This window comes from Dromiciops gliroides, chromosome 4 (assembly GCF_019393635.1).
Source record: "Dromiciops gliroides isolate mDroGli1 chromosome 4, mDroGli1.pri, whole genome shotgun sequence".
Lineage (NCBI taxonomy): Eukaryota > Metazoa > Chordata > Mammalia > Microbiotheria > Microbiotheriidae > Dromiciops > Dromiciops gliroides.
This window is the reverse complement of record NC_057864.1, coordinates 159924160-159948017: the sequence shown is the minus strand read 5'-3', so window position 1 is coordinate 159948017 and position 23858 is coordinate 159924160. Positions and strand designations below refer to the sequence as shown.

Sequence of the window (23858 nt, the reverse complement as noted above, 5' to 3'; positions counted from 1 at the left end):
AGAAGTGTCCCCAAATCCCCGCCTCCCCGCTTTCTAGGTTACCCTCCCCCTCTCAGGAAACCACGTGGGGGAAAGTCCCATTCCCTCCCCCGTCCCCCCCCCCCCCGCACCACCTTCCGCACCCTCTCTGCTCTCTGCGCCCCCCCTCCCAACCACGGGCGCTGTTCGAAGCCGGTCCCTGGAGCATGCGCAGTAGTACCCCCAAGCCCCCCCTCCCCGTCAATATTCCCTCCCCCACCCCCCTACCCCACCCTGACTCCTGCATTAAGCTAGGGGGGCTCATAGGCGAAGCCGGGATCGGACACATCAGGCACTGGAGGAGGGGGGAAATTGGGGGGGGGGGAGTGAGCACCCAGAGAGCCATGGCTGAGGGTGAGGATATGCAGACCTTCACTTCCATCATGGATGCGCTGGTCCGCATCAGCGTGAGTTGGGGATGGAGGGGGGAAAGTGGGGAGTTGGTGGGGAGCTTGGGTGAAGTGGTCATGGGCTAGGGGCCAGGGGGCACGAGTCAGGGGCCTGGAGTTGGCGATAGCCACCGAACAGGTGGAGGGGAGGGTCTGCTGGAGGTGCGGATGACAGGCTTTAGCCCCGAGGCTAAGAGGAGAGATGTTGGGGTGAGGAACTGAGGGTAGGTGTGAAGGGGGATAGGGAAAGGAAGGTACGAGGGGGAACGCGGTGAAGAGGGAAGCTGTTAACCGGGGGCTTGGGATTGCAATGGGATAAGGCATCTAGGCAATGGGACTTGGGGAAGCTGTGAGCAGCTGTTGGGGAGGCTCGCCAGATGTCGAGGTGAGGGAACGGGGTGGCTTGAGGCATAAGTCCGGAGGGGACTTGCCTAGATCTTTCGGGTTCGGGGTAGCTATAGAGGCTTGGCAGGAGGGATGGAGGGGTATCAGAGGGGACCAGTGATCCTCACGGGGGAGTGTGTGCTTGGAGAACCGATGAGAGTGGATCGCTAGAAGTGCTTCCCCTCGAGGTGTACAGCTCCCTTTCTACCTCTCCCCCGACCCCACCCCAGGTCACCCCCGCTGCCCCTCACCCCCACTCTCACCCCCACCCCCGTGCGCCTCCGAGCCTTGGGTTGTCATGGCAACCCCGTGCCCGGCGCTCCCAGGGGCGGTGCCAACCCGGCTCCCCCCCCCCCACCTCCTTCCCTCCCTCCTTTGTGTCAGCTGCGCCCCTGGCCGGGATGGCTGCTAGGAGAGGGAACAAGGTGAGGTTGGGGAAAGGAACGTGAGGGAGGGGACAGCTGGGGGGGCCCCACCACTACTGAAAAAGGGAGAGGCTACTTCCGGTGGGGAGGGGGAGGGGGCGGGGCACTCGTAACCCCTAGCTCCCTTGGGGGGCAGCTAGGGATGCTGTGCTGGGGAGGATGAGAGGCGGGGCAGAAAGCAGTACAGTGGGATGGCGACTATGGGAGGTGAATCGGATAGAGGGGCGATCGAAGCTAGCGGACGGATTGGTTCGGAGGTCTGAAAACGCTGCAGGGTCAGGGAGGATGAGCACGGGAGATGAAGCCTTTTGAAGGGATGGGGAAAGGAGAGGGAGCAGCTTCTGGCAGAACGCTAGAGAGAAATGGGCCTGGGATCCATGCAGTGGAAGGGATTGTGTCCTTGAGCAAAACGTCCGTGCTTTGGCTAGGGGAATGGGGGCGGCGGGCCAGGTGAATGGGGGGGGGGGTTGGAGAGCGGAGAAATGCGGCCGGGTTACTGCAGAGCTAGGAAAGGGGAGGGGATGGGAATCGCAGAAAACCGTGTCACCACCCACACGTCTCCCAATGTCAATGCATTGCTGGAGAGAAACTGAGGCAAGGGTTGGGGAGCGGATCGTAGTGTGGGGAAGGCATGTAAGATCAGTTACTAGCTTGAAACTGGGCTTGGGAGCCCAGAGGTAGATGGTTAGATGAGAAGAATGGGCTCTTTCTTGCCTTTTTTCTCTGGGAGACCCTGACCCAGCCATTCCAACCGCAACCAAAAATCCAATCATTTAGGCCTTCAGTTTTATCCATAGGGTCCAACATAAGAGAGAGAAAAAGCAAACCAATAGCATGTATCCAGGCCCCTGACAGTCCTTCCTCCCTTTCTTCCCCCTCCTCCCTCATCCCTCCAGACAAGCATGAAGAACATGGAGAGGGAACTGCTATGCCCTGTCTGCCAGGAGATGTACAAGCAGCCACTGGTGCTGCCCTGCACCCACAATGTATGCCAGGCCTGTGCCAGGGAAGTGCTGGGTCAGCAGGGTTATGGGAGCCACACTGGGGATCCCAGCTCTGAGCCCACCTCACCTGCCTCTACCCCTTCCACCCGGAGTCCCCGCCTTGGCCGTAGGACCCTCCCCAAAGCAGACCGCCTGGACAGGCTGCTCAAGTCAGGTGGGGATACTGAATCCAGATGGGCCAAATTGTGGGGGGTGGTAAGCCCAGAAGACCATAGACCAGGAAGTATGGGAGTAGACACACAGAAAAGCTACGGGTTGTCTGCCTGGGAAATGGGGGTAAGATGGGGGGGGACAAGAGGAAGGTGTCTTCTCTGAGTCTCCTTGTCTGGTGATATTTCTGTTTCTGCTGATGGCAAGGCACCTGTTTAGGGAGTGGGTCTGTTTGTGTCCCAGATGTGGCACCAATTGTGGTCTGAGGACTGGAACTGACCCACATACCCCTTCCCTTCTCTCCATGTCCCTCCTCATGCTCTCCTTCAGGTTTCGGAACATACCCTGGCCGGAAACGGGGAGCCTTGCACCCCCAGATTGTGACATTCCCATGCCCAGCATGCCAGGGTGATGTGGAGCTGGGTGAGCGAGGCCTGAATGGTCTCTTCCGTAACTTGACCCTAGAGCGGGTTGTGGAGCGGTACCGTCAGAGTGTGAGTGTGGGTGGTGCCATCTTGTGCCAGCTTTGTAAGCCCCCACCTCTGGAGGCCACCAAGGGCTGTACCGAGTGCCGTGCCACCTTCTGCAACGAGTGCTTCAAGCTCTATCATCCCTGGGGCACTCAGAAGGCCCAGCATGAACCCACCCTGCCCACCCTCACTTTCCGCCCCAAGGTGAGTAAGCCTTGCCAGTCAGGCCTCTGGATACCTCTGTAGGGGCCTAAGGAGCTGGGGGAGAGGGAAGTTCTGTATAACATTATGCTTGCTCCAGTATGGTGCTTCCATGCTACCAGGAGCCCTGGATATGTGGGCATCCAGATTCTTCAGTGCCCAGAGAATCATCAGGCAATCTGCAAGATGCTTAGATAGTGATTTTAAAACACACATGCATGTGGGCATACAGACACAGGATTGACATATTTGCCCCTGACAAAGTATCTGGTGACATACTCATGTAAGGGACTGGACAAGCAGTTTGGTACTACCTCGAATAATGTCCCTTATTTGAAGGGCATCCTGTACTACCCAGAATGATGTTCCTAAAATTTTTAGATGCCCCCTTACACCTAAAAAGGCCTCCCTCACTGTAGTGCTACCGAAGGGGCTGTAATCTAGTTGTGTAGTGCAGTCTTCCCTTCCTCCCAGGACAAGATGTTACCTCTGCCTTTGGCATCTAAAACACAGGCATCCAGGAGACTAAGAAGGATTTCTTAATACCATTGCTTTGATTCTCTCTGCAGGGTCTGATGTGCCCAGACCACAAAGAAGAAGTCTCTCACTACTGCAAGACATGCCAGCGGCTAGTGTGCCAGCTCTGCCGGGTTCGGCGCACCCACAGTGGGCATAAGATTACACCTGTTCTCAGTGCCTATCAGGCTCTGAAGGTGAGTAGTCTTTTTGTCCTATCTTCATTCCTTAGCTCCCCACCCCTCCCATTGCCCTTCCCCTCCCCCCCCACATGATCACCCTGTGGCACACTGATCTGATCTTTCTCACCGCCGGGGCAAAAACTCCTCCTGTGCCCGGGCATAATGCCCACTTCTCTCTTCCTTCTCAGGAGAAATTGACAAAGAGCCTGACATATATTTTGGGAAATCAGGACACTGTACAAACCCAGATCTGTGAGCTGGAGGAGACAGTGAGGCACACAGAGGTGAGGGAGGGTATGGGGCAGGCATGGTGACAGGGCAGGGTGGGTAGGGCTGGCTAAAATGTCAGAAAGCTCTGATAGTTCTGAAAGAAGTGAACTTTGGGGTGCCTTGGAATTAAGTTAAGGTGATAAGTAAAACAAAGGTCATCGGGTATTTTGGTGCCTCTGGCAAGGTTGACATGGACTCTTATGAGTGGAAAGATGCAAATAGAGACAGAGAGTGTAGGGAAATAGCATAAACACCTCAAGGCTTAACATTAAACCCCAAAGGTTGGCATAGATGCCCAGGAAGTTGGCATAGCTACTGGGTAGCTGTAGCGTTGATGCTTTTGTCAAATTGTTTGGTTTGGATGCCCAGGGGAATGAACGGTAATGTAGGCATCCAGCAAGGTTGACACCAATGCAGACTGCTTGGCATGAGTGAGCAAGGGTCCACCAATGGGGCCACAAGTCTTGTCCTTTTACCTCTGAAGGTGGGGAGATAGGATTAGTTTAGATACTTAGGAGATTAGCAGTGATGCCGAGCAGCCAAAAAGTTGGCAAAGGGGCCACTGGGAGAAAGATGGAGAATCATGTTCCTTGTGCCCTTTTCTTCCCTTGGGCAGGTGAGTGGTCAACAAGCAAAGGAGGAAGTGGCTCAGCTGGTGCGAGGGCTGGGTGCAGTGCTGGAGGAGAAGCGGGCAACACTGCTACAGGCCATTGATGAATGCCAGCAGGAACGGCTAGCGCGGCTTGGGGCTCAGCTCCAGGAGCATCGGAGCCTGTTGGATGGCTCAGGACTAGTGGGCTATGCTCAAGAGGTCCTGAAAGAGACTGACCAGCCTTGTTTTGTACAGGCTGCCAAGCAGCTACACCACAGGTACACATTGGGCACTGTACTAGGAAGCTCTTCCCTGGAAAGGGGTAGGGCTGAGAATGAGGAGTAGCATGGAGGGAATGGGAAGGGAAAAAGAAGGAAGAAATGCTCTAAAATGGGTGAAGCTCATGTGTAGACAAGTGACAGAGCTGGTACCCATGTTAATGCCAAAGGGTGGAGTTGGGGCTTTGAGCTTCCAGGGATTATTTGGATGTTCCAAGGCATGTTATAAAGCAGGACTGAGGCTTGAGGGGTGGGATGGACTCCCAAATCCAGTGCTAGAGCCAGAGCCATATATGAGATCCCAGGGAGCCAGTTCCAGTGCCAGGGTGCAGGATGAGTGACGTTTCTGCTGACTACCATCACCTACCTACTCCTCTAGGATCGCCCGGGCAACAGAGGCCCTTCAGAACTTCCGTCCAGCCACCAGCTCCTCCTTCCGCCATTGTCAGTTGGATGTGGGGCGAGAGATGAAGCTGTTGACTGAACTCAGCTTCCTAAGAGGTAATAAGGTGGCCAGACCCTTTCCCTTCTCCCATCTCCCCCACCCTATCCTCCCTCTTCCTGGCAGCGGGCCCGGGGGGCAGTGTCCACCTCTGAGAGCTTCCTCCCTGCCCCGCCCTCAGCTTCCCCAGCGCCCAGCCCCTGCTCAGCCCCCAACCCCAGCTCCATTGAGCTCCGCTCAGCGCTGCTTCTCCCTCTCTTTGTTTATAGGCTGTGGCCACGGCGGAGTCTGCTCCGGAGCACCCCAGGCAAGTCACTGGCCCCTGCCCCGGGGGGCCCTGACCCCCCGCTGGGCCCTCTGTCCTACCCTGCCCTGCCCCCTCAAAGAGCTGTCCTCATTTCCCCCACCTGTCTGCTTTTCCTCACGTGACCTTTGATCGTCCCTCTTGACTTCTGGCCATTTGACTTTCCTTCCCTCTCTCTGCTCTAGCTAGTCTGTTTCCTCCCTCCTTGTCCTTTCCCTTTCACTCACCTCATCTTTGTCCTCTTCTTTTGCCTTGATTTTTACTCTCCCGTCCTAGGCCTCTTTGCTTTCTCTCCTTCTGTTCCCTGCCCTCTCCCTTCAGCCATCATTTTGCTTCTCACCCTTATTCCTTCATTGACTTGTGTTCTGGGGACCTGTGCCCTCCTTCCTCCTTTCTTCCTCTGTTTTTTGTCTTCTTTCTTTCTCCCCCCTCCCATACCCCATTCATCACTTAGGGTTGAAAGGGACCTTAGAGGTCAGTTATAGGCTCATAGGACCCCCCTCATTTTAACTGATGAGGAATCTGAAGCCCATAAAGATTAAAGTGACTTGCCCAAGGTTATCCAGCTAATTAACAGAAAAGCGGAGAGCAGCACCCAGGCTTTCCCTGACTCCCAGGCTAGTTAGGGTTCTCTCTGCTATATTGTGCTTCTCCTCTCACCTTTTACCTTCCACGTGTCTATCTCTCCCTGTCCTTCCTCTTCCTACCTATATTTTATACCCCTCTCTCCTCCCATCTCCTAGATGCCTGCTCCTTGCTTGTCCCAGCCTGGGCACCAGTGCGTTTCCATTTCCCAGCTTCCTTCTTGAGGCATCCCCCACCCCTCACTTCCACTCACCCTCCGGGCTCCCGCTGCCCGCCCTGTCCTTTCCCCTTACCCCATCCCATCACAGGCCCTTGTGTGTCCTGACCTGCTATTTCTTCTTACAGTGCCCGAGGCTCCCGTCATCGACACCCAGCGCACCTTTGCCTATGACCAGATTTTCCTCTGCTGGAGGCTGCCCCCACACTCCCCCCCTGCTTGGCATTACACTGTGGAATTCCGGCGTACAGATGTCCCTAATCCCCCAGGCCCCACCCGCTGGCAGCGGCGAGAAGAGGTGAGAGGGACCAGTGCTCTGCTGGAGAATCCCGACCCAGGCTCGGTCTACGTGCTTCGGGTCAGAGGCTGCAATAAGGCAGGCTATGGAGAGTACAGTGAGGATGTCCACCTGCACACACCCCCTGCGCCAGGTGAGCTGATGGGCAAGGACTGGGAACTGGGAAAGATATGGATTCTAAAAGAGCAAGTGCTGAGAGAGTGTAGGGTAAACCCTGGTGGGAAAGAATGCCATGTAGTCGGCAGGGACTTAAGTAACAACTTAGATGTCTTGGTCCTGGGCTTGGAGACATAAGAAACTTAAGTTTATATCCTTCCTCTGATGCTTACTAGCTTTGTAACCTTGGGCAAATCCCTTAACTTCTTCGTGCCTCAGTTTCCTCATCTGTTAAATGCTCTATCCTGCATATCTCACAAGGTCATGAGGAAAGTGTTTTGCAAACCTTGAAGCATTCTTCAAGTGTGAGTTACTTTTTACAGGAAGTAATAAATAGCCAGTCATTGGTTGGACATTCTAGAGTACTTGGCTTCCAGTCCTAAATCTGCCATTTCAATTAGCCGCTGAAACTATCTGAATCTCAGTTTTCCCATCTGCAAATTGGGGACAATAACGGTGAGGGTATGGTGGAGAGAAAGCCAGCCTCAGGCTCAGGAAGAGCTGGGTCCCAGTTTTACCCCTGATGCCTACTAGCCATGTGATCCTGGGTGATTTGCTGCTCAGAGCCCCTGGTAACTCTGAGAGTATATGGGGCAGAACATTTCATGACCTGGATTGGTAGAAGTTCTTATACTAGTGAGATTACAGATCCAGACGCCACATGACCACTAATAAACTCAACAAATTCCAGTCCTACCATATGCCACTCAATCTATCCTACCATGTTGTTGTGAGGGTTAAGCTAGATAAGGGCTGTAAAAGGACTTTATAAATCTCAGAGGGTTGTTTAAAGCTAAGGCACTGGGGACTGGGGTTTGGCATAAAGGAAAGAGATGGAGATGAATGAGAAACTAAGCGATGGACACAGGGACTCTAACCATGAAGAAATACATGCCATGGGACAGAGAGAGGGCTCAGGGAGAGGATCCAATATGAGGGCCAACAGAGTTGGGGTTGGAGGCTGGGGCTTGGGGGTAATGATTTTTGTACTCTTCCATAAAATTCTTCCTGGGGTCCCATACCCATCCTTTACCTTCTACCTTCATACCCACTCTCCATTCCTATTTCCCTTCATGGCCCACTGTCTGTCCTAGGAATTCATTCAACTGCCCCTTAAACCTCCAGGTCTCCTCTCCCTTCCTACCCTGCTTGAGCATTTCACCAACATCATCCAGCTCAGGCATTGTGCCCAGGAGAGCCTTGCCTGCCACTCCATTATGGTCCCTTCCCTCCTCCACTCCCAGCAGTCTGGCTTGAAATGAGGAGACATTCTCCCAGAGGACACTCCTCTTCCTTCTGCTCCCCCTGAATTTGGACTGATGCCTTGCCAAATCCCTGTACTCCCTGGGCACCGACAATCCCGAGCCCCCTCCCTGCGCTTTCCTCCTGCTTTCCCCATCCTCCTGTTCTTCCGATCTTGCCCACTCTCCCCCAGTTCTGCACTTCTTCCTGGATGGGCGCTGGGGTTCTAGCAGAGAGCGGCTGGCCATCAGCAAGGACCAACGGGCAGTGCGCAGCATCCCAGGGGTGCCTCTGCTCCTGGCGGCTGAGCGACTGTTGACAGGCTGCCATCTGAGTGTAGACATCGTGCTGGGTGATGTTGCCGTGACCCAGGGCCGCAGCTACTGGGCCTGTGCGGTGGATCCAGCCTCCTACCTGGTCAAAGTGGGCGTTGGGCTAGAAAGCAAACTACAGGAGAATTTCCAGGGTGCCCCAGACGTGGTCAGCCCCAGGTCAGGCTCCAAAAGGGCTGGGGGGGGGGACGAAGGAGGGGGGGAGCACAAGGGCTCAAAAGGGCAAGAGAGGAGCAGACAAGGGGACTGAGCAGTTGAGCACTGTAGGAGGGTGGAAATCCAGGCCTTGAGGGTGGGAGGCAACAGGCTAAGGAATGTCTGGAATGGGCTAAGTATAAAGGGAAGGGGCCCTGGGCTCAAATCTTGGCTCCATTACCCAGAGAACTTGGGGGAAGTTTCTTCAACTATAAAATGAGGGACTTGGCTAAATGCTTTCTAAGGCCTCATCCAGTTATAAATCCTATGATCTTTTGAGGGAGGAAGGAGGGGAAGAGGAGATAATGGGGGTGGGAAGGGGAGGAGGATGGTCCATTCTTGATCCTGTCATCAACCTTTGCTTTGGACCCCCCTCCAGGTATGATCCAGACAGTGGGCATGACAGTGGAGCAGAAGATGCCACTGTGGAGGCATCTCCACCTTTCGCCTTCCTGACCATTGGCATGGGCAAGATCCTGCTGGGAGCTGGTGGTAGTGGGGGGGCCGGGCTGACAGGGCGAGATGGGCCTGGGGCTGGCTGCACAGTTCCCCTGCCTCCCCGCCTGGGCATCTGCCTGGACTATGAGCGGGGTCGGGTCTCTTTCCTTGACGCAGTATCTTTCCGTGGGCTGCTTGAGTGCCCGCTGGACTGCTCAGGGCCTGTATGTCCAGCCTTTTGTTTTATTGGGGGTGGTGCAGTCCAACTGCAAGAGCCAGTGGGTATCAAGCCTGAGAGGAAAGTCACGATTGGGGGCTTCTCCAAGCTAGATTGAGCCCCACAGATATGGTGGGTGCTGTGGGTCCTATTCTCCTGGATTCCTGATTTAAGTCACACCATGAGTCCTAGGCCCTAGCCAAGGCCCCCACAGAGCTGGGCATCTCCCTTGGCTCCCTTTCCTTAGGAGCTTTTCTTCCACATCTCCTCTTAGTTTACCCTTGGCCCTTGACCGATTTCTGCCAGCTCCACCCTGGTACTTCCCCCTGTAACCTTTCCTTCTAGGACTTCATCTTGATCCCTCTCCTCTCCCTGGGTTGGGTCTGTCCTCTATCTTTCCTAGGCACTGGGGCTGCCCTCCACCTTTTTCCAGTTATCTCCTGGCCTAGGCATAGGATCTATTGAGTTTACACATCCCAGGAAAAACTCAAATTTTCTCACCCATCCTACCTGGGCATCTTACTCAAGTCACCCAGAATGGACACTGTGCCTACCATATTCCCCCTCCCTGCTGTACCCTGGTTCTCTCAGTCTGGCTTAGAGTGAGGGGTATAGATCTGGGGGAGACTTCCCAGTGAGGACTATGCCCCCAATTTCTCACTGATGTCCTGCTAACTTCCCTCCCCACCATAAACTTGAGGTGGTTAAGACCTTCTCTATAGCCTGGCAGGGCCCAGGCACTCTATCCCAGGGGGCCACAGGTAGGTGCCCATTGGGAGAAAGGAGCCAGGGCCCTTTTTGTCATGCTTGTTTTATTGGGGGTATCCCAGTCTCCCCAGCTGCATGTCCTCTCCTTTCCCTCTGCATGTTTTGCCCTCCCCATTTCCCAATGCCAGTGTGCCAAGTCTTCCCGGGGGCCCTAATGGGCAGGGCCCAGTACCCCATGGCAGGCTAGGCTGGGCAACATCTCTCATGTCCATCCTTTGCTCCCTGTGGATGGGCAATGCTCCAGTCTCTGCCAACAGCTGTTATTTTCACAGTTTCTAACAATAAAGGGTGATGCCATACACAAACCTGGTCTAGTCATTCCTTTTAAAACTCCATTCCCACAGTTCACAGTGATGGAAATAATGACTTTCATTTCAGTGTCATGGGAAGCTGGATGACCACTGGGCCTAGTGTCCAAGGAAAGGGGTTTCACTTTACTAGAGTCCCCTAAGGTGGGAAGAGGACACACATCTCTAATATCTTGATACTCACAACCTGAGCTTTTCCAGAACCTAGGAGAGTGACAAACACACATGTAGCACCTATACCCATATAACAGATCCACACAGCATGTACAGTGGGGACATGTAACTGATACCTTCACTCATGCACACTCAGCATACATATACACAATGCAAACCCAGCATATATCACACACAGAGCATACACACACACAGAGTGCAAACCCATCCAGCCCCTACATAAGGCCTACACTTACTCACACAAATAGAGTCATGCAACAGATAAGCCACCAGAGGGTGCCATCACCCCAAATAGAGACATCTCTGGGATGGGATGCCCCAAGAGGCCACTACACCAGCCACAGAGCACAGGAGTGGTATCCAGGCCTTATCTGTCCATCAGCTAGGGGATACAGCCAGGGGGGCAGGGGCAGGGGCAGGGGGAGGCCTGTTAACCAAGATGGCATTAATGCATTGGAACCACTTCTCCATTCCCAGAGTGGCTGGGAGAAAGAGGGAGTGGGGAAAGGGATGGACCCCCAAACTACCACAAATGGGGGAAAAAAGAAGACCCCGACAAGTCAAGGAGGGACTAATTAGGAGACTGGCAGGGCGGCCTTGAAAGAGGAGGGGAGTGGCATCATGCCAGTGTCCGGATCTAACACAGCCCCTCTTATCGAAGCTCTGTTGACTCTGCTACTGTTATCACTGTTCTGGGATTTACTTAACACCAAGTCAGCTAAGAATAGAGCGGCCCCTCCTGGCGCTGTTCCAGGGGAGAAGGAGGGAACCAGAGCTCCACCTGCCTTGGGGTGAGAAGAAACCCCCACCTGGGTTGAGCTAGCACGACCAAGCATGTCTAGGGCTGGAAGGGGGGGAAAAGGGAAGGGTTAGGCAAGACTGCTCCTTCTGACACCAAGCTCACCTCTCGGTTTCGTTTCCTCCTTCCTTCTGGGAATCATCAAAAATGGTGTGAGTGGCAAGATTGCTGACAAACTGGGGCCTCTCACACCACCAGGCAGTCCTAGATATTGTTGCCAATCTTAGAAATATCCCACTCACCCAACAATTGACACCCTTCTCCCCACCTTCCTGCCAGGGCTATCAGAAGGTTAAAGCTGAAATGGACCTCAAGAGACTGTCCAGTCCAGCTTGCTTGTTTTACAGATGAGGTAACTAAGGCACAAGGGCGGGGGTCAGTGACGCCCAAGATCAAATAGCTAATCTAGGGCAGACCAAGGAGCCATTGGCCTCACTTCATATGCTTTGCTAACACCTTCACTCACACCAAACATCTCCTTTCCCCCACTGCGGAGCCCCTGACTCCCTCCCCACAACACACATTCCGTATTCATTCCCTTCCTATGATCTCATTAGCTTTCATCTCTAAGTTCCTTATTGACTTTCAAGCAAGCCACCTCTGTCCTATATCCCCCTCCCAAGACATTTGTTTCCCATCTAATAAACTGCCCCCAAATTCCCCACCAGGATCCTGCTTCTTCCCCTCCAATACTTCTACTCACTGTCAATGGGTCCCAGTGTTACAACTGTCACCTAGGACAAGTCAGTGAAACTTTCTTACCTGCATTTTCTCTATCTGTAAAATGGAGGAGGCTAGAGCTAATTTCCAGACGGCCCCTTTTCCAGAGACATCAGCATGCTTACCTGTAGCCCCTCCAACCTCAATCCTTCTCCCCTCTCAACTCTTTCCCAAACGCAGTATTACCCCAAACCCACTGGGGACTTTGAGGATTAAGGGTAGTTAGAGGGTGGGCTAGGTCGGAGGAAGGAAGGAGAAAAGATCCGAAGATGTTGTGTTTGTGGGGGTCATCAGTTTTATTCAGTCACATGCAGATCGCTCTTACCCCCAGACCCAACCCACTCTGGTTCCATCATCTGCCAGAAGGCGTCACTGTCTCTCAAGACAGGGCATAAGGGTGGGATAGCAGCAGGCAGTCTCTGACAACTTCATTGAAAAATGGATTAAGGGGGGTGGGAGGGGTGGGGGGCTGCGTCTAAGGGGCCTTCAGAAAAGGGACCCTTGGGACACTACCCACTCAGGACTCCTTGTCTTCCCTTCCAGGAGGGGGAAGGGTGGAGGCCAAGAAATGGGGGAAGTGCCCCCGGCACTGCTTGGCCCCAGGGAATAGAACTGGCACCAGTCCTCTACAGGTTAGCAGAAGTGGCCACTGGGTTCACATAGGAGAGGCTGTTGCTGCCATTTCCTGGAGAGATCTGGGTGGGGGAAGGGAGTTTGAGTGTGTTAAATTTGTTAGGGGGTTCAAGGAAGAAGTATTGGGGGAGGACACAGTGCTCCTGGTTCCCCCTTGGTGGTGGAATGCTGGGTTGAGGGCACTAGGGTCCCCTCCCCACTCCCCTACAGGGTTAACACAGAAGGAGCACCTGCCCGGGGCCTGCCAACAGCCCCATGCGACTGTAAACAGCATCTTTCCCTCCCCCTTCCCTCTGCTCAGCCCCCTCTCTGGCTCCCAGCCTTAGTCTTCCCACCCCCACCCTCTTGTCTCTAGCTCCCTCAATGCCCTCCTCCCCAGATCTGGACTGGACAAAGAGCTAGAAGGAAGGGAATGGACACACAACTAGAAAACTAGAAGGGGGTAGGGGAAGATTCTCCCTTCCCCCAGCAAAAGTTTTAGCCCAAGGTGGAGAGTGGTAATTATTTACCCAGTGGCCTGAGCCTGATGGAGGGAAGGAGAGGAAAGGGGGCGGGGAGTGGGGAAAATCTGCCTCTGGGCCTTCTGGGAATTGCCCCCCCCCAATCTATCTAACCCACTCCCTGGTTTTACTGCCTTCCTGCCAAAAACAAACCAAAAAAATCAAAACCAAAAATCAAAACAAACTGTTTGCCCCTCTCCCCTAAGCATTTGCCAATTTGCCATTCACAGTACCATCCCTGTGGCCCTTGAGGGGACTTGTATCACCCCACCCCGGGCACCACTTACCACCCACTCTGCCCTCTGGGCACCCAGGCAGTTGCCTAGATTGGCGCCAACTCTACTGAGCTGTGAAAGTGCTTGGTGCAGGCACCATGGGCACCCAGTGTCCCTGGCACCCTCCCGAGGGAATGAAGGGGAAAGGGGGGGGTCACTGGCTCCCTGAATTCCCTTCTTCCTTCCTGTACCATCCAGCCCTAGGCCTTGCAGGGCCCATTTTGGTTCCTTAGCACTACCTTTCTGGCCCTCCACATACAGGAGGTCTGTGTTCCTGTGTCGTACAGTGTCCACTCCTCTATGTGTCTCTTTGAAACCCCTGGGATCCACTCAGTACACTATGATGTCTGTGCTCTGTCATACCCACTTCCCTGGAGCCACTGCATATTTAATATTTCATGTATCCCTTTTATCCTTTCTGTGGTCCCAGCTACACTTGCCTTCCCAGTGCCCACTGGACACAGCCTCACCTCTTCGTAGGGGCTGCGCTTGGTGCTGCCTGGGGGCACGTATCGTCCATGGGTATGAAAAGGGGGGTATTCATTCATGGGGTGGTAAGAATCTTGGGATGGGAAGATGTCCAGCTGTCCACAATGTTTCCGGCGGAACCAAGATAGCCCCTGGGAGTGGTGGAGATGAAGGCAAAAGAGCACAGTGGGTAATGGTTAAGGAACCAAGATAGGGGGAGGACCCAAATATCTGGGCTGGACAAAGCACTTACCAGGGCAGTAAGGTGGACAATTGCCAAAGCCAGAAGGATACAGACAATCACGAGCAAAGCAATGGCATAGCCGGGCACAGCAGACTCAGTAGATGAGGTTTTAGAATTCCACATATAGACTAGAAGGGAGAGTTGGAGTGTAAAGGAATTTCCCAGGATGCCTTGTCCCAATCTTCTTTAAGATCCCTGATCCCCTCCCCACAGAAGGGGAACGTGAGCCTGGGAGGCTGTGTACTTAGGTCCCAGGAGACCCATGAGTGTAAGGAATAGAACCTGGAAATAAGGATTCCTGCATCAGGGTCACATTATCTGAGGGAATGTTCCAAATTCCCAGAGAGTGCCTGGGTAGTGACCCTGGCAGAGGTGGGGGAGCGGGTCGCAGGGAGGACCCCTGCCTTACCAGTTATATCTGATGGTGAAATAGTCAGGTTGTATAGGTGACTTTTCATCACATTTTCAGCAAACAGGTTCTGTACTTCACTGGTTGTAATGCTGTCCTCTTGGAAGACCACCAAACAGTCTGTAACCACAGAGCCCTTTCTGGGCACAGGGAGATTGACACCTAAGTCCTGTAGGTTCCAGCTCCTGGTTCAGAATACTTTTTCCTCCTCCTGGAATTGGTATTCTTTCCCATATACAAGTTGGTGTGACCCCCCCCCCCAATACCACCCATATCTGCAGACTGGTACCTGAACTGGAGCAGGTAAAAAGTCAAAAATGTCTTGTTTCTGTAGATCTGCTGCAACTGGGAAAGAGAGGAAGGGAGAAATATAGCCAGGATGTCAGAGAGATGAACGGCCATTTGCAGGTTAGGGCAACAGCCTATAGGGGAGAGGGAGGGTGGTACCTACCAGACCATTAATAGAATTCTTCAATTCTTTGTAGTAGAAAGAGCTGGGATCTTCCAGGGAAGAGTTAAAATCCTTGTTGGTGATGCGGAATGAGAGGTAAAATATGCTCTCAGAAATGACAACTGGGAAGTGAGAGGTTCTTTGGCTGATAGTAATGGGTTGTGACACAGAGCTGTGGTTATTGTTGGGGACAGGTGTGGTTTTGTGGTGAAGGGTTGAAGAAATACTCTTGGGGTTACCAGTTGTTGTTGTAGTGATTTGAATGCTTTTTGTAGGTATGGTGCTGTGGTGACTAGGGGGTGTAGTGGAGGTGTGCTTGTCAGTGGGTACAGATGTGGTGCTGTGGTTACTAGGGGGTGTAGTGGAGGTGTGCTGGTCAGTGGGTACAGATGTGGTGCTGTGGTGACTAGGGGGTGTAGTGGGGATGTGCTGGTCAGTGGGTACAGATGTGGTGCTGTGGTTACTAGGGGGTGTAGTGGGGGTGTGCTGGTCAGTGGGTACAGATGTGGTGCTGTGGTGACTAGGGGGTGTAGTGGGGATGTGCTGGTCAGTGGGTACAGATGTGGTGCTGTGGTTACTAGGGGGTGTAGTGGAGGTGTGCTGGTCAGGGGGTACAGATGTAGTGCTGTGGTTACTAGGGGGTGTAGTGGGGGTGTGCTGGTCAGGGGGTACAGATGCGGTGCTGTGGTTACTAGGGGGTGTAGTGGGGGTGTGCTGGTCAGGGGGTACAGATGTGGTGCTGTGGTGACTAGGGGGTGTAGTGGGGATGTGCTGGTCAGTGGGTACAGATGTGGTGCTGTGGTTACTAGGGGGTGTAGTGGGGGTGTGCTGGTCAGTGGGTACAGATGTGGTGCTGTGGTGACTAGGGGGTGTAGTGGGGATGTGCTGGTCAGTGGGTACAGATGTGGTGCTGTGGTTACTAGGGGGTGTAGTGGAGGTGTACTGGTCAGGGGGTACAGATGTAGTGCTGTGGTTACTAGGGGGTGTAGTGGGGGTGTGCTGGTCAGGGGGTACAGATGCGGTGCTGTGGTTACTAGGGGGTGTAGTGGGGGTGTGCTGGTCAGGGGGTACAGATGTGGTGCTGTGGTTACTAGGGGGTGTAGTGGAGGTGTGCTGGTCAGTGGGTGTAGATGCTGTGCTGTGGTGACTAGGGGGTGTAGTGGAGGTGTACTGGTCAGGGGGTACAGATGTGGTGCTGTGGTTACTAGGGGGTGTAGTGGGGGTGTGCTGGTCAGGGGGTACAGATGCGGTGCTGTGGTTACTAGGGGGTGTAGTGGGGGTGTGCTGGTCAGTGGGTACAGATGCTGTGCTGTGGTGACTAGGGGGTGTAGTGGGGGTGTGCTGGCCAGGGGGTACAGATGTGGTGCTGTGGTGACTAGGGGGTGTAGTGGAGGTGTGCTGGTCAGGGGGTACAGATGTGGTGCTGTGGTGACTAGGGGGTGTAGTGGAGGTGTGCTGGTCAGTGGGTACAGATGTGGTGCTGTGGTGACTAGGGGGTGTAGTGGGGGTGTGCTGGTCAGTGGGTGCAGATGTGGTGCTGTGGTGACTAGGGGGTGTAGTGGAGGTGTACTGGTCAGGGGGTACAGATGTGGTGCTGTGGTGACTAGGGGGTGTAGTGGAGGTGTGCTGGTCAGTGGGTACAGATGTGGTGCTGTGGTGACTAGGGGGTGTAGTGGAGGTGTGCTGGTCAGTGGGTACAGATGTGGTGCTGTGGTGACTAGGGAGTGTAGTGGGGGGGTGCTGGTCAGTGGGTACAGATGTGGTGCTGTGGTGACTAGGGGGTGTAGTGGAGGTGTACTGGTCAGGGGGTACAGATGTGGTGCTGTGGTGACTAGGGGGTGTAGTGGAGGTGTGCTGGTCAGGGGGTACAGATGTGGTGCTGTGGTGACTAGGGGGTGTAGTGTGTGTGTGCTGGTCAGTGGGTACAGATGCTGTGCTGTGGTGACTAGGGAGTATAGTGTGTTTGTGCTGGTCAGTGAGAGCAGGTGCAGTAGATATGCTATCATCTGTATAAGGTGTGGTCGTGGTACCAGGATGGCTACTGATTTCTGTTTTATCAGTAGTACTTGTGGGTCTGTGTGTGCTAGTTGAAACTATGGAACTGGGGATCATGGCTGATGAGTTGTCCTCCTTTGTACTTCTGCCGCTTGGGTCCCAAGCTGTACTTATACTTGTCTCATAGTCAGCTGAGGTAGGGGTGCTGACGGTGATAGCTATAAGAAGTTAAGGACACTAGGTTAGACTGGAGCCCAATCTAATCAGCAAGGAGCAACAGACACAGAGAAATTTAGGCAGAAAGTAAGAGGAAGATATTTTAGGAAGGGGGTGAGTGTGGGTGGAGAAAGCCCAAAGACACCAGATATTTCACTTTCCTTGAATCCATTACTAGTCCATAACTTCCCTCCATGTTTCTGCTTCTAGTTTTCTTCCGTTGTTGCTGTCATCGTTGACCCCTCCTCCCCCCTTTCATATCTGCCACACTCCCTCCCCACACACACACACACACACACACACACAATGAGGAAATATTCTAGGTAAATCAAGCAGGACTCCTCGCTGCCTGCTGCCTTGTCCTTCCAGCAGGGCCTCTTCTCAGTCCCAGGTTCCTATGAGCCCTTCTTCTCCTTCCTTCACTTGGGCACCATCTTTGCTTCTCCCCCGCCCCCCCCCTGCCAGCTCCCCCTCACACCAGGATTCCCTCCCCCTTTAGCTTGCTATGCCAGAGGTAAAAAAACTAGCCCAGGAGCCATAAAAAATGGTATGAGCCAAGTCACCCCTTCCCCATCTCTTTTCCCCCCTGCCCTCACCTGAAAGTGCCAGGAACAATACAAAGATCTGGAAAGGTTGGATGCCCGGGGTCATGGTGGTAACCAACGGAGGAGAGCAGCAAGCAGGCTGGGCCAGGTTCTGCCCAAAAGGCTGGGTCCGGCTCAGGAACCCGCTGCTTTATACCGGTCCTCCACCCGAGGCTCAGACAGCCAGAGCAGGTGACAGGTGACACAACCCCGCCCCCCCCTTACAATCCCTCCGCCCTTCTACGTTTCCTCCTCCTCCCCACACATTCCTGACCCCTCGGGTACACTGGGCTCCAGATCACTCAACCCTCAGACAACCTGTTTGTTTTCCACCCGGCGTCACCCCGCATCTCCTCTCCCTCCCCCCCATAGAGGGGAGCCAGGCTACCTGGAATCCCAATACCTGGGGTGGGAAAATAGAATAGAGATGAAATTTATCAGGCTAGTATCCCTGGAACCACAAGGGTCCAGAGCTGCAGACGCTACATCATCTTCCAGCCCCTACGATCCCTGACTCCCAGGGATATAGATTCATATTCATATTCATACTTAGGCCACCGTCCGGGCTCAGGACCTCCAACCCTGGTTGGGCCCCCAGCAAAAAGGAAAGTTGAATTTGGAATAGCTACCCCCATTTCCCGAAACAGCCCTACCCAATGCCAGCCCCTCCCTGTTCGTTCTGCACTGTGGATCCGGCCTGAAACCCGACAGTCCCCGCCCCAGGGTGGGTTTTTCTATATGCCTGGGTGCCTTCTGGGTTTTCTCACGGCTGTGTGTGTGTGGGGGGGAAAGGTAAAGGGTTGGAGAGGGAGGAGGAAATAAGCGGGAGGAGTGCAGGTTCTTTGTTGGGGTCCTTCCACCCCTACTCTGCACGCATCCGAGGTAATAGGATTATTCTGCCCCCTGGTGTTCACCTAGAGCTCTTCAAGGATTAAGGAGGGAAGTTGATGATAGCCAGGTGAAGGGGGTAGGGTGGGTACCTGATGAGTGAAGAGGGGAGGTGGAGACATAGTTGAAGAGCAACCGTAGGCATGGGAGAAGTATTTAAAGGAACCCAAAACCCCACTGGATTTAGAGGCAAGAGAGCCCTGAGTGCCTATACGTACATAGTCACTAACTATATGACCCTGAATAAGACAATTCATCTCTGAGATTCAACTTCCTCTTTTATAAAATGGGGGATAATAATCCTTGTGTTACCTAATTTGTGGTTTTGTTTTGAAAAGCAAATAAGATGTGTATGTAACAGAGGTTTATCAGGGAAACCCTATAAACTGAGCTATCAGTGTCAGCTATTGCTATAATTATTTTAGCATACCATTTCCTCCCTTGTAAAGGAGGAAGGGGAAAAAACAAATCTAGAGCAGGAAAGGATCTCAGAAGCTATCTTGTGGGAAGGGAAAGGAAGGGAATAAGCATTTCTATAGCACCGATAATGTGCCAGGCACTGTGCTAAGCATTTTTTTTTTTGCGGGGGCAATGGGGGTTAAGTGACTTGCCCGGGGTCACACAGCTAGTAAGTGTCAAGTGTCTGAGGCCAGATTTGAACTCAGAACCTACTGAATCCAGGGCAGGTGCTTTATCCACTGTGCCACCTAGCTGCCCCAAGTCTAATCTTTCTGGCAAGTGACAGCACTTTAAATATTTACAGTTATCCCAGTGGAAAAATGGCCAAAGTATAATAAACAAGCAGTTCTCGAGGAAAGAAATTATAGTTATTAGCCACCACATGGAATCATAAGAGAAATGCAAATTAATACAACTCAGAAGTTTCACCTCATACCCGTCAGATCAATAAAGATGATAAATGAGGAAAATGATGATTGTTCAAGGGGATGTAAGAAGACAGGCATGCTAATGAACTATTGGTGCAGCTGTCAATTGGACCAACCATTCTGGAAAAATATGTGTAAGTCACTACAGTGTGTATAGTCTTTGGTCCACAATACCACTATTGGGAATATGCCCCCAAAGAAATCAAAGAAAGGAAACAAATCATATATACAAAATATTCATAGCAATATTTTTTTGTTGTTACAGCTAAGAACTGGAAAGAGAGGGTCCATCAATTAGGGAATGGCTAAACAAATTGTGGCATGTGAATGTAATGGAATATTACTCTGCTGTAAGAAATGACAAAAAAGGGGCAGCTAGATGGCGCAGTGGATAAAGCACAGGCCCTGGATTCAGGAAGACTTGAGTTCAAATTTGGCCTCATATACTTGACACTTACTAGCTGTGTGACCCTGGGCAAGTCACTTAACCCTCATTGTCCCATGCAGAAAGAAAGAAAAATGACAAAAAGAATGGAGTTAGAGAAACCCAGGAAAGATTTTTATGGACTAATGAAGTAGTATGGAATAGTGGATGAATTGCTGGACATGTTGTTGGCAAGATCTGTGTTCAAATTCTACCTCGGACACTTCCAGCTATGACTGTGAGCATGTTACTTAATCTATTTGTGCCTTGGTTTCCTCATCTGTTAAAATGTGGGCATCACACTGGATGACCTTTATTTAAGGCCCCTTCCAGCTCTAAATCTATGATCCTCCGAAGTGAGCAGAACCAAGATAACTTTTTATACAATGCCCACAACATTGTAAAGGAAAATAACTTTGAAAGACTTGCAATCATGACAGCTAGGTGGTGTAGTGAATAGAATGCAGGGCCTGGAGTCGGGAAGAATTGAATTCAAATATCACCTCAGACACTTACCCTTAGGCTTTGCCTCAGTTTCCTGAACTATAAAACGTGGATAATAACACCACGTACCCACTCTGGATCTTGGTGTCGGGGCTGGGGTAAGGCTGGGGGTCCGAGAGGGCCACCTGCCCTCCCGGAGGCCCCGCCCTAGCCTCCGGGAATCTGTTCCAGCCCATCAGCGCTGAGGATGAGGAACAGCAGCCTACAGAGAGGAGATCGAGTCCCTGTGCATGAACTGCTATGGCAACGGGATGACTCGCTTTCTACTAACCAAGATTCCCTTCTTCAAAGATATCATCATGAGCTTTCTCCTGTGAGCACTGTGGCTGGTCCAACACAGAGATTCAGTCTGCAGGCAGGATCCAGGAACAGGGTGTGCACTATACCTTGTCTGTTAAGGTCCCTGAGGATGTGAACCGAGAGGTGGTGAAAACAGATTGTGCCCCAGCAAGGATCCCAGAGTTAGATTTTGAGATTTGGGCTTTCAGCCGAAAAGGAGCTCTCACCATTGTTGAAGGATTAATTAGTTGAGCCATCTCTGGTTTGGAGCAGGACCAACCAGCTCAAAGGGCAAAAGGAGAGACCATGTCTGGGAAAATTGATAAGTTTATTGCCAGGCTGAAGCAGCTGAAGCGGGTGGACTCTCCATTCACTTTTATCATTGATGATCCCTCAAGGAACAGTTTTGTGGAGAATCCTTATGCCCCTCGGAAAGATGATGCTCTGGTGATCACACACTACACCAGGACTCCTCAGCAGGGGGACATGCTGGGACTCAAGACTGAAGAGCCTGAAGAGAAGTCCACTGACCCTGTGGAAGATCTCAGGAATAAAGTATTACAGTTTAACACAAACTGCCCTGAATGCTCCTGCCACCACCAACATGAAATGAGTGCAAATTCCCCACTTTAAAGAGATAACATCAGGGCAACCAATTGTGAGAACGGTGAACACGGGACTAAAGAGGTCAAGTTAGGAGAAGCAGTGGAGCCCTTGGGTACCAGGATCACCCTTCATATCACAGATCCCTCAGATATGACCAGGGATATACTGAAGTCTGAGACATGCAGTGTAGTGTAACGATTGGAATGACGTGAGGTGCCAGCGCCATGGCAACGGCTACAACCAGTGGGTGGAGCAACATCTCACGTCATTCCAATCGTTACAGTAGAAATCCCAGAACGGGAGTTCGAACTGAGCATGGGTCCTCTAGTGGGCAAGTTTACCACCTTAGAGGGACTGCTGAAAGACATCTGTGATTTGGTGTCCAGGAACCCCTTTACACTGGGCAACAGCTCCAACCCTGACCTTACAGAAAAGTTGGAGGAGTTTAGCCAGAAGCTGGACCAGATTATAGAGAGCAAAATGAATGCTCACTTAATTCTGGATGATCCAGCAGGAAACAGCTACTTGCAGAATGTGTATGCCGTGGAGAATGACCCAGAGATGAAGGTAGAGTGCTATAAACGCACATTTGACCAGAATGAGGAGCTGAGGCTCAATGACATGAAGACAGAGGGCTATGAGACTGGATTGGCTCCACAGCGGTAGTAGTGGGCAAAGGGGAGATCAGACAACAGAGCTGCCCAGGGCCCCATGGTTATTTATTACTATTGTAATAAGTCAGAGGGACAGAGACTAGAGAACAGGGGCATTCTCTTGAATGGGGAGACCTTGTCTGAGCCCATGAAGCTGTGCACACTTTCAAAACAATTCATGATACAAATGTACATCTGTTGTGTTACTGACCTTATTTTGGAGGGGTTTTATTGGTTTGTGAAGAAATTTGGAATTGAACTCTGGGGCAAGTTATTACCATTTTTTTCTTGCTAGTCTTACTTTCCTTCCCTATTTCTCCTTTCTATAGGAAAGGGGCTCTGAGGAGCTGCTTCCTGATAGGCTTGGAGAAATGAAGGAGTTGGGGCACAACCAGGAGTTGGCATTCTATAGATATTAATTCTAGCTTGCAAAAACAAGAGGAGGGGGCAGCTAGGTGGCACAGTGGATAAAGCACTGGCCCTGGATTCAGGAGTACCTGAGCTCAAATCCGGCCTCAGACACTTAACACTTACTAGCTGTGTGACCCTGGGCAAGTCAGTTAACCCCCTTTGCCCCGCAAAAAACAAAAAACAAAAAAACAAGAGGAGTGTAACGATTGGAATAATGCCATCTGCTGGATACTTACTGTAGAAGAGTTCTGCCCATGAAGGGAAGGTCTTTGAGGGCAAGACCAGGAGTCTTTTCTTCAGGATTCAGGAAGTGACGCGGACTAGTGGGAGGAGGAAGGAAGAGACTGGCGCTCAGTCTGGGGCTCTTTCCTCTGGACTCGGGTGGAGAGCGGAGCTAGAAATGTGCTCTCCCTTTAATAGATAGGAATCTAGGCCTTTCTCTCTCTTTACTAAATTCTTATTCTCCTTAATAAATGCTTAAAAGTCTAACTCTTGCTAAAGCTTATAATTTATTGGCGACCACTCATTAGATATTTTAGACAGTTTAGCTAGAATTTTAACCCTTAACAGATGGTGACCACGAAGGGATAAGCTAAACCTGTCTTCTGATCTTCTGGTTGGGTAAGAAATTTCCCCTCCCTCTCCCTTTAACTGCTAAGTACTGGTGTACTGGCTGTGTTTTCCTTTAAATTTTTTCGAATGGACCTTTTAAACTCCCTAATTATCCTATTTTTGATTTTAGTCTGTTTAACCAGACAAATGGGAGATAAGATCATGTTAATGCTTTGTTTTTGTGGATTTTCTATTTTTCTTTTTCTTTTTGTTAAAAGAGCCAGCAACTTACTCACACAAGGAAATATCTCTCCCTCTCCCAACCATGCTTTTTCTGAGAAGCCTGAAGAGATTCCCGCAGCTTTTCCCAGTTCTAACAGTAATTGTTGCTTTAATTTTGCATGCCTGGAGGCAATGACCCACCCTCTAGAAGCTTTTAATCCCCTAGCACCTGGAGGCAAAGTGGGGGAAGAGGAATCCAGGCCTGAGTTCAAAATCAAGTCTGATTCAAATTGCTCTGGTCCCTCCCCTCCTCTCCAGACCCCACCCTCTACTCCTCACATGGCCAAGCCCATTGCTTCCCCTGCCTGGGAAGTCCAGAGATCTGATGCGCATGCTCAACTTTTTCTACCTGCATTTGCAGCTTCAGGCTCAGCCCTTCCCCGGCCTGGCTGTGCTTCTGAGACAACCTTAGAAAACCCTTTAAATTCCAGATATGCTCGATTTGTTCATAATTTTGCTAACCTGCTTTTGTCTTTAATTAGTAATCTTATAAAGCATTTGTATGGTGAAAAGACTGACAGAC

At 51.9% G+C, this 23858-nt stretch overlaps 2 protein-coding genes and 1 pseudogene across 6 annotated transcripts; 2 read left to right on the top strand and 1 right to left on the bottom strand.

Moving 5' to 3' along the window:
- Positions 1-227: 227 nt before the first annotated feature.
- On the top strand, positions 228-10366 carry TRIM46 (tripartite motif containing 46). 5 transcript variants are annotated; one of them, XM_043962667.1, is made up of 10 exons: positions 228-425; positions 2113-2374; positions 2701-3044; positions 3611-3754; positions 3928-4023; positions 4626-4879; positions 5259-5380; positions 6556-6858; positions 8317-8614; positions 9030-10366. In XM_043962667.1, exons 1-10 carry the CDS (start codon positions 363-365, stop codon positions 9421-9423), a joined length of 2280 nt encoding a protein of 759 aa, XP_043818602.1. In that variant the 5' UTR covers positions 228-362; the 3' UTR covers positions 9424-10366. The 5 variants fall into 5 exon arrangements, with proteins under 5 accessions (XP_043818602.1, XP_043818604.1, XP_043818605.1 ...); XM_043962669.1 differs by lacking the exon at positions 228-425 and adding an exon at positions 1122-1216; XM_043962666.1 differs by lacking the exon at positions 228-425 and adding an exon at positions 1356-1473.
- A 2003-nt stretch (positions 10367-12369) lies between these two features.
- On the bottom strand, positions 12370-17991 carry MUC1 (mucin 1, cell surface associated). Its single transcript, XM_044003222.1, has 7 exons — positions 17862-17991; positions 15055-17267; positions 14893-14948; positions 14604-14743; positions 14204-14322; positions 13953-14102; positions 12370-12769 (listed from the first exon to the last, which is right to left on the bottom strand). The coding sequence occupies exons 1-7, from the start codon at positions 17914-17916 to the stop codon at positions 12701-12703; spliced, it is 2802 nt and encodes a 933-aa protein (XP_043859157.1). The 5' UTR covers positions 17917-17991; the 3' UTR covers positions 12370-12700.
- An 889-nt stretch (positions 17992-18880) lies between these two features.
- LOC122754756 lies at positions 18881-22103 on the top strand (annotated as a pseudogene).
- Positions 22104-23858: the final 1755 nt, after the last annotated feature.